Source organism: Mugil cephalus, chromosome 17, assembly GCF_022458985.1.
Source record: "Mugil cephalus isolate CIBA_MC_2020 chromosome 17, CIBA_Mcephalus_1.1, whole genome shotgun sequence".
Lineage (NCBI taxonomy): Eukaryota > Metazoa > Chordata > Actinopteri > Mugiliformes > Mugilidae > Mugil > Mugil cephalus.
The window spans coordinates 21,528,306-21,541,305 of record NC_061786.1 but is presented as its reverse complement, the minus strand read 5'-3'; the positions used below and the strand labels follow the sequence as shown (position 1 = coordinate 21,541,305).

General features: G+C 42.2%; 1 protein-coding gene across 3 annotated transcripts in view; it reads right to left on the bottom strand.

The window, feature by feature from the left end:
- The window catches only part of atrn (attractin), a 141,115-nt gene that overhangs the window by 39,372 nt on the left and 88,743 nt on the right, over positions 1-13,000 (bottom strand). For all 3 annotated transcript variants that reach the window (XM_047611277.1, XM_047611278.1, XM_047611280.1), the window contains exon 26: positions 7,534-7,612. In XM_047611277.1, coding sequence (XP_047467233.1) covers positions 7,534-7,612 — 79 coding nt within the window. The remainder of the gene's footprint in view (positions 1-7,533; positions 7,613-13,000) is intronic.

Sequence of the window (13,000 nt, the reverse complement as noted above, 5' to 3'; positions counted from 1 at the left end):
GGAACGTTATCGCATCCTGCGTTTGTGTCAATACCTCCAGGGTGCGACGTCTAATATATGTCAACTTATGTGTGATGTATCTGCGTTAGCACGAGCAAACTTGGATGTTGGATGCGTTCACGCGCCGTCATCGTGAGGATATTTTTGGGGAGGTACAGTAAGGAGGAGGAGGAGGAGGGGGGGGGTATATCTGGGGAACAGAACAGTATGAGATACCAGTGAAGAAGAGAAAAAGAAGACTGGGAAAACTGACAATGAACATCAAAGTCTTACACTGTAAAGTTATTCAAAGGGGAGGTGGTGGGGGGGTTGTCCTCTATGAATCAGTGCATATGACTCAACTCTTACAAAAGCCAGGTACTGGGGAATTTGGGCTCAAAAAAAGATCTCTGCAACAATCGTGTGAAACGAGACGGTCTGTCCTAAGGCAAAAAAAGTGAATGTTAAAGTGGAACCCATTATTACAGTATTTTGCATCATGATATATTACCCCCATCACTGGATGCTTCTGCAGAACCGCTGCTTTAATTAGCCGGCGTCCTCATCGCTATTCATAGCAGTTGGGAGAGGGGGGGCTTTTATCAGTCAGTGTGTTTACGTGCACGTGAAAAAACTGAATCACCGCCTAAATCTGACTTTAACTGGACAATTTAACACGTTACTCCAACTAAGACTGGAGTTCTTATCCAATTAAGTCACCCAGATAATGAAAATGGGTTTCCTCCGGCATGTGTACGTCTTCATTGAATTTTAACTGGACAACGTTTGTGCGCATGCTCCACAACTGGTGTGCACCTGAGGGATAGCGCCACCTTATCTGCGCCAGAAGTAGCGCGCACATTACGTACAAGATTACAAAAGTTGACTATTATCCATCTTCGTTTCAAATGCCGGTCTGCAGCAAGAATCCTGTTTATTATACGACATAATATTCAATTGGAAAGGGGCCGCTGAAAAGACACATATCGCCACCTAGTGCGGAGGAGGAGGACATGTTCCAGTCAGTTATTCAATTTTCTCCGTAGCATGTAAACTAGGACAAGGACCGCATTCAAAAAGGTGAATTTTTGCTGTGCATGTTAACACACTGACAGTGTTTGGGTCTGGAATTGTTGCTTGTTGATAAGATGAAGCTATAACTTCTCATTTTACGAGTCAGTCTCCCTTTAAGGAGCGCTCTGAATGACAGCCACCAGAGATCTGGTGCACTAAAAGCTTGCAGCAGGAATGATCAACCCTCGGCGACGCCAGGCTGCTGGAGCTGCGGCGAGGCTTATTCCGACTAAAAGGCCGGAGCCCTTCTATGGCACGAAATGGCTGCCGTGGCCGGGTCTGTCTAATGCCATCTGGCAGCTCCCGCTTCCTTCAAAGGAACTGTCAGGCCTCAAAGGAAGGCTTTGATTAATACTCAGACAGTACAGCAAGACACACATGCATGCAAACAGATGCACGGCAAACACACACAACGTGAGGAGCCCGGACACTTTGAAACCTGCATGAAACACAAGCCACGCAGACGCTAACAGGTGGTAACTGGGCTGTTCCAGGAACCCTCAACCAGCCTCAGCAGGTGGCAGCCGACTTCTGCACGGAGAACAACCTCAGACATGTGACCCGAGGCTTTGAAAATGACACCTGATAACCTAAATGAGTTGTGACGAATAACAAGTCTATGTAGCCGAGTAAACTTACAGCTTAATTTTGGGGTAGATGCGTATAGCTCCCATGTAGCTGCTGCTGCATGGGCAGCGTTAATTAGTGAGGCGCACTGTCAGCACACATGCTGCGTCGTTAATTTACGTTTTAGACATCGCAGCATTAGCTCTAGGGAATACGAGAGAGAGCCTTCTCCTCCGTGTCGATGCTCCGATGCTTTGCTGTAGGTAGGTCAGTGTGATCATGTGATTTCTTTGTTTCCTGCTGGTTTAAGATAATTTGATCACCATAAAGCCTCAACCTTAAATTGGAAAGAGACGCATTTACATGACTTTATGTAATTCCTGTGACAGATTCTTGTTCTGTATAATCTGGTATGAAAACTATATCATCACAACTATAATCAAGTGTCCCCATTAAATTAGGAAAAGTAATTAAATATGAAGCAAAAGGTGTTAATCATATATTTAGAGATATAGGAGGGTTAAAGGATATGTTCATTTATTTCAATGTGACTCTATTTCATTTGTTAATTGGTTTAGTTTAATTTGTACAAATGCATTTAGTTGTATTATCATATGCAAAAAAAGAAAAAAGAAAACACTACATTTGTGATTTTGTGGAATAAAACTCAGATCCTGGTTCAAAGCGTTCGTCTCAAACCTGCTGCAGAACAAATATGAGAGGAGAAAATTTCCTTGTGCATGATTGATAAGAATCTAAATTTATAAAGAGACTGAACGCAAAAGTAAATAATCAAAACACATGCCGTGCAAGTCCCCAGAAAATAAGCCGGAACGCGACATCTGTGATTGGTCTCGCAAGGACAGACGGGCTCAAGGAGTCCTCCGTCCTTCTGCTTCCTACACGACACCTACTCAGACGACTTGTCTCTTCTCTGCATCGCAGTGATTCTTCTAACTCACAGGCGTCAAACATACGTGACCTTAGGGTCTAATCTGGACCTCAACATGAATTTGCAAAGTGTGAAACTTACATCACTGAAAATAACTTCTATTCTTAGTTTGTCCATTGTTTTGAACAGAGAACACTGAGACCCAGTAATAAGCTATAAGCACAAACTGCACTTACTTTAAAAGAGAGTTAATTAAATCTCAACATTCTCCTTAGGTCGTTTTCACACGTGCCCAAGAGGACTCGGTTCGATTGGTTTAGTTCTGTTTTCATGCTGCAATTTCTGGAGTGCAAAAAACTTTCTGTACAACGTCACATGTTTGAAAGAGGCTCGTTGATTGGATGATGTAAGAGGGGTAATCCCGCCCTCCCAACGACAAACATGGAGCAGCTGAATTAGGCCGTTTTGGAAATTGTTCTTTATTTATCAAATGCACATCGACCAAAAACTGATACGTAACGTTACTATTGAAACAAATTCTTTTTTCCACAAGGGTTTTTTTTTTTTTTTAAATGTGCAAATAGCAACATAAAACAACAACAGAAGATGACAGGGTCCGACGTGTGTCAGAACAGTGGAGGTTAGCCATTAGCAAGCTGTGTTGTAGCTTCAATACAACAGCTGTCAGTTGTTAACGCCACACAAGACGCACTGCGCTGAATTTGCAAGTGAACCGACAAAGCAAACAAAAAACAAATGGATAAAATCTAGCTGTTATTTATAGGTTATTATTCTGTTATGTTACTTGTCCGGGCTGAATGTGGCCTCCTCCTCTAACACAGTTACACTATCATCATGTTAAACATTGTCTGATTTCCTCAAAGAATCCTGAGCAGCTGTAATTTAAAATTTCCATTCCTGTATTGCATGAAAAAAAAGACAGAAAAAAAAAAAGTCAGTGATATTTGCATTTGAGGGCTTAAGCCAACACTGTTATCCAGAGCGACTTACAATGCCGGCGACAGCACAATGAGCTTAAACTCTTTAAAGTCTGATGACAAGCAGCCGGTGGTAAGAAGTAACACAGTCAGAGCTTTAAAAACTCCTGCGCCGAGAATCGAAATCAGTGACCAGCGTTTCCCACCGCAGCAGCAGCAGCAGCAGCACGCGGGGCCTACGCGAGGTGAACGTGGGCATAATTACATGCAAATGTGTGTCACCGTACGACTGATGCAAGCGGCGGGTAACACGGGGGAACGGAGGAAGAACGTGAGAACGGAGCCTGGAGGGACGGAGCTGAGCGGAGAAGAACGGAGCCGGCTCCGTGTCAGGGAAACAAACGGCTGTAACGAAGAGAGACGACCTGGTGGAAAAACATGATTAGCTTTTTGTTTGGGTAAATTATGTGTCATGTTGTGTTTACACTGTGCATGTGCCTCCGTGAAGGGCTGCTGCTGGAGTAAAGTTCTTGCTTTGACAGGAAGTTTAGTTGGTTTTTAATGCCTCTACTTTTGCGGATGAAAGTGAATCTCTGTGCTGGTCGAGAATCGACTGCAACGTTTTTTTCTGGTTATGCTGAACAGAAAACCATCTTTTCCTCGCGGCTCAGAGCCGGTGTGGAGAGAGCGAGGCGGACACGTCAAAATCTACCTCAGAGTATTTCTAATTCAACTCGACATCTGTGATAGAAGGAGCTCGCTATGTGGCGTAACTAATGTTTTCAAAAATGGACTGTAAAGCCTTTTGTGCCACGGGTAAATTTGCAGACTCTCTGTATTAAGTGGTTTCAATTTCACTTCTTGACAGGATGCATCGTGAAATTAGGGCTGGGCGGTACGACCAAAAATATATATCACTGTATTTTCTTTTAATGTTTTCATGCATAACCACGTGTTCACAACATTTTCTACTGGTTGAGAGAGGTATTAATGCAGTAGATTGACTAAGGATGAACTATTTTACTGTGATTATGAGTAAATATTGTAGAATAATCCCACACTAGTAGTAAAACAGGTTTGCATGGACCTGTGTTAGCACTGACTACTGATGTGGAAACAAATGTAAATGTTATCAAGATGCAATTTAGAAACAGGGATGATTCTGATTTCATTTATTTTGACACATTTATTCATATTTAAACATATTTAAACTATGTCTGTGATGTCAATAGCAGCGTGAGCGATTACCGTAATAACTGTAGTCTGCGTGCAACATTTTTATTCTCATTCATAAAAAGATAAAATCGGGGACATTTTCAGGGGCAGCTTTAGCCAGGGGACATGTCAGTCCAAAATGGGGACTGTCCCCAGAAATCAGGGACGTCTGGTCACCCTAAAAAACCAAAACAACCGACACGGCACCATATTCATCCATCTTCTCCACGTCTCACAGTGACACAGTCGCACCATGAGTGTTTAGAAGCGTTACGTTGAAAATGGTCCGTTCTGAAACAGTGTCTCATAGTCAAATACACCGGTATACCACCCAGCCCTACATGAAATGATGCAATCTCACCGAGTTTTGGGAATGTGGTGCATAATCTCTGGGCACTTCCGGTACAAACTGATGATAATCAGAAGGTCAATGAAGCATCTAGAACATCTAGAAATCGTCTCCAGCTACGAAAGGATGTGCAACATGCACAAGATGTTGACTTGGCCTCCAAATTCACTAGATCCCAAACTCATCACTAACCACTAACAACACACCCTCAGAAGGTCCATGTCCATTCTCTGATGAGTCACAACTGATACGGAGGCACAAGGGGAGACCAACACAATATTAAGAAGGTGGTCTCAATGTATTTAAAAGTAAAGCTGTGAATGTAAAATCTTTATCTTTAAATGTTTCCTTTTATTCTCATTTCCATGAGGTGAATTATTATTGTTCTATCCAGGGAGACTGAGCTAATCCCATGAAAGCCATTTTTTTTGCAAACCTCACTGAAGCTTTTCCAGGTTTCCCCCTCCACCCCCTCCCCTCACATATGTTTCCTGTAGCTCAAAAATCCTCTTAACAAAGTTCACTGCTAATTTCGTGTAAAAGGTCGGAGCGTTAGAGTGCAACGGTGGTTTTGTGATGGAGGGAAACGTGAGTGGGCGCAGGTGAAAGGTGGACGCTGAGAGGCGTCCGGAGGTGAGGCTGATGGCAGCACTCCTGGACCAGGTTACGTCCGAAAAACCACTTCAGCCGGCGCGGAGAGAGTGGAGAGCGCAAAGCAAAAGTTCACGACATTAGCTTCAATGCCCCCGGACGACTGTCGCGCGCACACACACACACACACACAAACACACACACACACACACACAACCTTTCAGCCACTCATTCATAGAGTCACACAAACCCTCCTGGAAACACACCAGGAAAAAGCATTCGGTCATTTTTCAGGGAAACAACTGCACCGCGCAAAGACTTAACATGGTTTCTACATCACACATCTAGTCACAAATATGATCCTGTAGGGTCATACACCAATCAGCCACAAGATTATGACCACTGACAGGAGAAATAAATAACATCTTGTGAAACTTTTGGACCCGACATTCATTCATGTGGACGTTTGTTAGACATGTCGCACCCACCTAGACCAGACGGCAAATTTCAAAATGTTCGAGTTGATCCAAATTTAGTTTGTCCAGATTGATTAAAGACCTGAACACTGCTGGTCATTTCTTTTTTTTTCTTTTCTTTTTTGAAGATTGCCGGGCCTCCCGCCGTTCGGCAGATTGCTTCGCCGTCCTCTCTCCGGCCCCTTTCACAAAGAAACTCTCCACTTTTCAAGTTTTCTCAGTTGTTTCTCAGCTTGAAAGACACCGCGCCGCACGTCGTGCCACATGAACGATTAATCACGGCTGCTGCACATCCGTAATGTACTTTCAAGTGTACAGGATGGAATGGTGGACGCTATTTTCACTCGGTCCAAAAGTGACACCTGTGACTCGGGATCAGCTCGAGTTTTAAAGGAGCACATTTCAAAATCATGTATGATGTGTAAAAAAAGGCAAAAACCAAAGGAAAAGAAAATCTCTTCAGAAAGAAACAGGAAGTAAAAAAGAGATATATTTGCAGTTTATGTAATTTAAGGTTCTCCGTGGGTAGTTTGGAAGGGGAAAAAAAAAAAAAAAACATCACAGCAATTACACCTGCTAGAGATAAAAGCATCTATTAGACTCCTGGAACCTGCCCTCCAGGAAATGGGTGTATTTTAAATGAGGCTAAAAAGGACAAAAGGGGAAAGACAGAATCCTGTCAAAGATTTGAAGCTAATGTAGAGTCTTTGCTCTGGTAATTACAGTGTTGCATCTTTTTTTAAATTTTTTATTTTTTTGCTCAGCTGCAGGTAACTCTTTGACATCCATATACGACTCGCATATGAAACTAGATCATAGAACAACAACACATCAGAATAAGGCTTCATTTTTGGGTCATTCAGTTGCCAAATAGTGAGCTCCATGAGACGCTATGAGAGAAGTCGTCTGTGAGCTCTGAGCTAATGAGCTGTCTTCTTGGCAACTTAAAACTGATGCTTGAAGAACACATGAAAACTCACTTTCAAACCCCAGAAAAATAACACAAATCAGTTCCTTTGGCTGGTCTCAGTATTTGACTATTAGCACCGCTCAATGTTTCTATTTAATACGATGGTATAACTTATTTAAAAAACTGACTAATGAACCAATCCTTCACTAATATCCCTGTTTACATGCAGCAGCTGCAGACGTGCTGCCCACACAACCACAGCCAAGGGTAAAGAAAAGTTAAACTCAGGACATGGTGACGCTATGATCTGTAGAAAATGATATTAACAGGAGTTCTTCTGTTAATAAATATAGTTTCTGATCAAGTCAGTGGATAATTTAAGCTTAGAAACTTCATTCTGGACGAGCACAACTTATTAACATGCAAAGACACGCATCTAGTGTTTCTATTCTTTTATCTGTGTCCACCAAAAGAACTTGAACTTCACAAAATAAATCAAACTGGGAACGTGTGGATGTGGATGTGGCAACCATCGGCCTTACCTCTCGTCGCCGTGACGCCCAGCAGCTCTGTTTGATCTTCCAAACCACGGCGGCCACGAGGAGCAGGGACAGGAAGCAGCTGTGGACAGACCAGGAGAGGAGGTGAGTTCAACAGAGAGTCCACATCTACACTGCATCTGTCTCATTATTTTAATGAGGCTACAGGTTTCAGGTTTTTTGAGGGGCGGGGCTTAGCTGGAGGCAAAACATCTCAAACGCAAACAGCCTGTAGACGCCGGTTAGCATATTTCAGCGCACTCTGCTGGCAAGAATGGAAGAGGAAAACTCATATTTTAGCGAATACACTAATACACGGATGGTAAAGTAGTAAATGCAACTAGCAATTAGCATTAGCATTAACCTGTAAAAAGATGATTTTTCAGTATTGTCCCCCCCAAAATACTGCAAGACGACATTTTCACGGTTGACAGTGACAGTGTTAGCTAACGCCATGATGTAGGCCATGTACGTGCTCTATACTGCAGCCAGCCACCAGGGGGAGCTCTACTTGCTTTGGCTTCACTTTTATTTATTTATTTTTTTTTTAAAAAAAGCATCCATCAGTATAAAGTCCATCTTTATACCGTCTATGGTCTCGCCCCCGCAAGATGAAATTGGGCTGTATGTGGCCCTTGAACTAAATTAGTTCAACATCCCTGGCGTAGACATTTAAACCATCATTACTGCAAAACACTACATCAAAATCTTTGCTAATGATCGTCAGGTAATTACACTTTTAGAAATCTGCTGTGGGCCAATTAAAAATGCAGTCTGCAGTGGGCAATAGACTGGACACCCCTTGTCTAGATAATTATCCCTGGAAGCTATAAAGAAGTTTTTACCAGTTTTCAAACTCGCCACCTTGTAGTTGAGTTTGGAACAAAAAACTAAAAATACCTTCACAGTTACAGTATATGAAAATAACCGAGGAAGGCGGCGCTGGTTTATAGGAAACGAGGTGTAAGTGTTAAACGTCTGACAGAGAAGGCAGCTGTCGAGAGAGGCCGAGTTATACGGAAACAAAAAAGAAAAAAAATGTCCGGCGAGACTTCTCGTCAGACGCACGAGACACAAGATACTTAAGCTGTGATGCTATTTTTATTTTATGTCACTTCGTTATATTAACTTTTGTTCTATCACCTGGATTCGATGAAGCTATTTTCGAGAAGTTTCTTCTTTTTTTTTTTTAGTGCACCTTTTTCTCGCTTCGTGTACTTTGTGCAAAGAAGATGAAAAACAAATCAAAGCGCTCTATAAGGAAACACCTCAGGAGACATGGCTTCCTCTGGCTACTCGCCCACATGCATTTAGATGAGACAGATATGAACTTCAGTCCCAATCTGTCACGGCTCTCGCTGATCTTTTCTGTCAGATCTCCTGCAGTTTTTCTGGCCCGGGCTTTCCTGTTTGTGCACACACTGGTGTTTGCAACCGAGGCCGAACAGCAAAACATCAGCAAAATGCCTAAATGCCACGAGTGATCCAAACATTGACTCCTTCTGGAACAAACACTGACTATAAACAGACTTTTCATGTGTGAAAAACTCTGAATGCCGATTGTGTTTGTTTTGCTGTACACGGGGGTTTACGGTTCAATTTGAAGTGAAGCACTCTAGGCTAGAAGGAAAAGAGGAACACATACAAGGATCAGCCACAACATTACGACCACTGAGAGGAGAAGTGAAGAACATCAACCAATTCAATGTTCTGCTGTGGATGTTACTTAGACATGTAACCCTAACCCTAACTCAATGGACAAAGTGTTGATCGGCCTTAAAATTCACTGGATCCAAAAATGATCAAGTATCTGTGGAATGATCCAGACCCCCACTAACAACATCCTGTTTCCAGACACCAAAGGAAACCCTCAGAAGAGTCACGTCCATTATTTGATGAGTCATAACTGAGACCTACACAATATTAGAAGGGTTGGTGTAATCTTCATGTGTGGCTGCAGGTAGAAACAATTTCAATTTTGTTACTTTTAATTGAAAAGTTGGTTCAAGCTCTACTGATATTTGACCTCCTGTCCTCAAGGTTTCTGGATGCTGGGTTACTCCACACAAGAGACGACTTGTCTTTGATTTAACTGGACATTCATTGGCTCAAAACCACTGGTTTTATTATCTCAAGTGTAGATTTTTGTATTGTTTAAGATCAGTCGAGTTAAATATTTGATTTTCCTTTCAGGAGCGTTGAAGCGGACCCTACGTCTCCAGACATGTGGACCTTCCTGTGACTTCCTTTACAGATTTTCTTTCTCCAAGTTTTCAATCAAACCGCCTTTTCCCATTTCAATGCCGGCTGTGATGCATTCAGATCTTTATTCATTGCTCATGCCCACCGTGTGTGACTCTTCAAAGTATCATCCATTCAAAAAAAAAAAAAAAAAAATCCCCTTATCTCTCCAGGCTGAAGAGGACTCTTAAAGAGATCCATCTGCTCAGCCATCTTATTGATCTGGCTTCCTTTTTTAAGAGCGACACAGTGCTGATGAATGACTTAAGTGAACAGATATCAGCCTCTCATCAAAGGCCTTGGGAGTAAAAAGGGGCAAATGAAAAAAATAATAATAAAGAGGATAGGTAGAAAAGATGAAGGAAAGACAAAGAAATTACGACAATGGACAATAACGGTGAAAGATGGAGCGATAAACACAAATTAAATGTAAAGTATAACGTAGTTGCAGTGGACTGCAATGGAACAAATGGAAAAAAACAACAGAACACAAACGCTGATTTGTAGAGAAATGGACACAAACACAAAGCTGAGGCATCCCAGATGGAATCAGACCGAGCAGTAAGCTTCATTTGATCCTCAGCCTCCATGAGGTTATGAGGCTTCAGCTCTCAGCTCCATCGCAGCTAAAGCTCCGGCTTTCACAGAAATGTGGGTAGATGCTGCCTGAACAGGACCAACTGAGGAAAATCTCAACTCGCCTGAGCAAACCCCGCCCATGATGCATGTTAAGGTGGAGAAGGGGGGTGGGCAGTGCAGCTGCAGGGGTAAAAAAAAAATAAATAAATAGGAAATGCCCACGAGTGCAGGATGAGTCATCAAGAATTCAGTCCCGTGTCCCTGGTAGTCCAAGCATCATGTCCAACTCCCAGCCAGATCCGGTTAAACCCCACCCACTACCCCTGCCAAGCTTCATGCCCCTGGTATCCTGAGGTCAGAGCCTCATGGTCCTGGTAGCCCAAGTGCTACGACGCTTTGTGGCATGAGCTCAGTGTCCGAGCTTTAGTAGCTTTCAAAGAAAAGTATATGGACATTTTTTGGACATATGGATCGAAACTATAATTATCTGCCTGGGCCTGATATGAGTGTAGAGGTAAACACACTGTATCTATGTAAACAGACTTGCAAAGTGCAAAAACTGCGCATAACAGAAGACTAACAGAAGTGACTGCTGGTTTTTCAACAAACTGCCATTCCTAATTTTTAGCACTAGCACATTTTGCACTGTTTTAGAGAATGCTGTTTACATAACACGACACCGAGACCAGAACTGAACTGTAGATGGGAGAAATCTGCCAAAATCACACTTTCTTTTTTTTTTCCGTCAAGAAAGTTCATTTTTTTTTTTTTTCACATTTCAGGTTCTTTGTGGGGAGATTTAGTTGTCGTCATCTTTAGGTTATTGTGCTGTTATGTTACTGGTCTGGTCCACTTAATATCAAATTAATACTGGACTAAAAATGAGTTTAACAAACATAGAGTAGAGCAAGACATTCACAAATAAATAAAACAGGCATTACTGCAAAAAAAAAAAAAATTAAAAAATTAACAGCTTGCTATGATCATCAGGTAAATCTCCACTGCATTTGACTTTACTATTTTTTCTCGAGTGTGAAACTAAGTTTGTCACCTGCCGTTATAACTGCACAGTCTGTATAACAAATGCTAATATATTGCTGCGTTAGCATGTTGGGATCCTCTCGGGGGTTTTGCAAACCAGAATGTTCCCTGCGTGACATACTGCAGACGAGCTACTTTAAAATAAACTGTCAAAAAGAGGGGGCATGTGTGCAAACCTTTACTGTCCACTCGGGTTAGAAATGATGCACTCAGGCTGGAGAGTGGAAACAGGAGCCAAGGAGGTGCATTATAGCCACGAGGTGAGCTCTGACGTGTCACTGGCTAACCTGACAGCAAGACAACAGCCCCGGGGCAAACAGCAACACGCTGGTTCTGTTGTCTACAGCGGGTTGAATACTAATCCTCGCAGCCTGCCAGCCCACCCATCCACCCACCGCCCCTGGCTTCCACTCTGGGGGTGGAAAATGAAACCCTCTCACCGGCCAAACAGCGTTTTGTTTCCACTGCGGCCGACAAGTTGTGTCGACTGAACCGCACGCTAACCAGACGTTGCCAAGAGGTCTTTAGTCTGCACTGCACTTGTCACCTTTTTTTTAAAAAAAAAAAAAAAAAAAAAAAAAAAAAACCTGCAGCATTACAGGTGAAGGGACCCTTCAAAGAAAGTCTAACCTGCCTGAAATAGAATAAGAGCCGAACGAGTCGTGGAATACAAATTTCTGTATAATCTGTGCAGCTTTGTATTGTTTGTTGCCTCGCTGCTCTCACGGTGGGAGCCAGCGAAACGACTAGATTCTGTCTTTTATATCTGGTAAAGCAGAGACGGAGAAGGAGGCAACATTATTTATTTTTATTTTTTTACACAGCCTTGTCGACCTCTGCCAATTATAGATGTTAATTAGCTACAGATATTTAATTAATGATTGTTCAGACAAACAGACTGCTGATTAAAACTGCTTTTTTTTTTTTTAAACCTTATGTTTGATAAAAAAAAGTAGCACTGATCATTTTGTGGTTCTCTGTCATTCAAGGTAACTAATAATTATTTTGACCATTTAATTCAGTTTCAATTTATACAAAAAACATTTTTATAATGCACCAGTACACTGTAGATCATATCCTTACTCTAAATTGCAAAATGTACATTCAATATAAGTTATTATTGTTATTACAAATTTTTAAGTTCTTGTTTGCAGTTAGGACACACTCTCCTAGCTTCATAAATTTACTCGCCATCTTTCCGACAACTGCGACAGTTGATGAAACAAACGCAGAAACAAATGCAACTGATTGTAAATAAAATGTATTATTATTATTGTTATTATTATTTCTTCCAGCAAAGTCCTGCCTGCTGAAACTTATTTCCAAAGAAAATGTAATATAGTCTTCAAAGTGCATGAGACAGGAATGGAGGAAGGAGTGGACACCAGGCTGATCAGATCTTTCCTCTCAGGACTCCGTCCTCCCAAATCCAGGTGAGAATAAGGAGGAGGAGGAGGAGGAGGAGGAGGAGGAGGAGGGCTCCGAGTCAAACCGAGTGATCCGACTCATTTATTATTAATCGTGCGCAGAGCGCCTTTCAGCTCCTCGAGGACCTATCGGGAGGAAGGTTTAGCCGCGAGGTGCTCTCTCTCTTTCTCTGATGACCCGA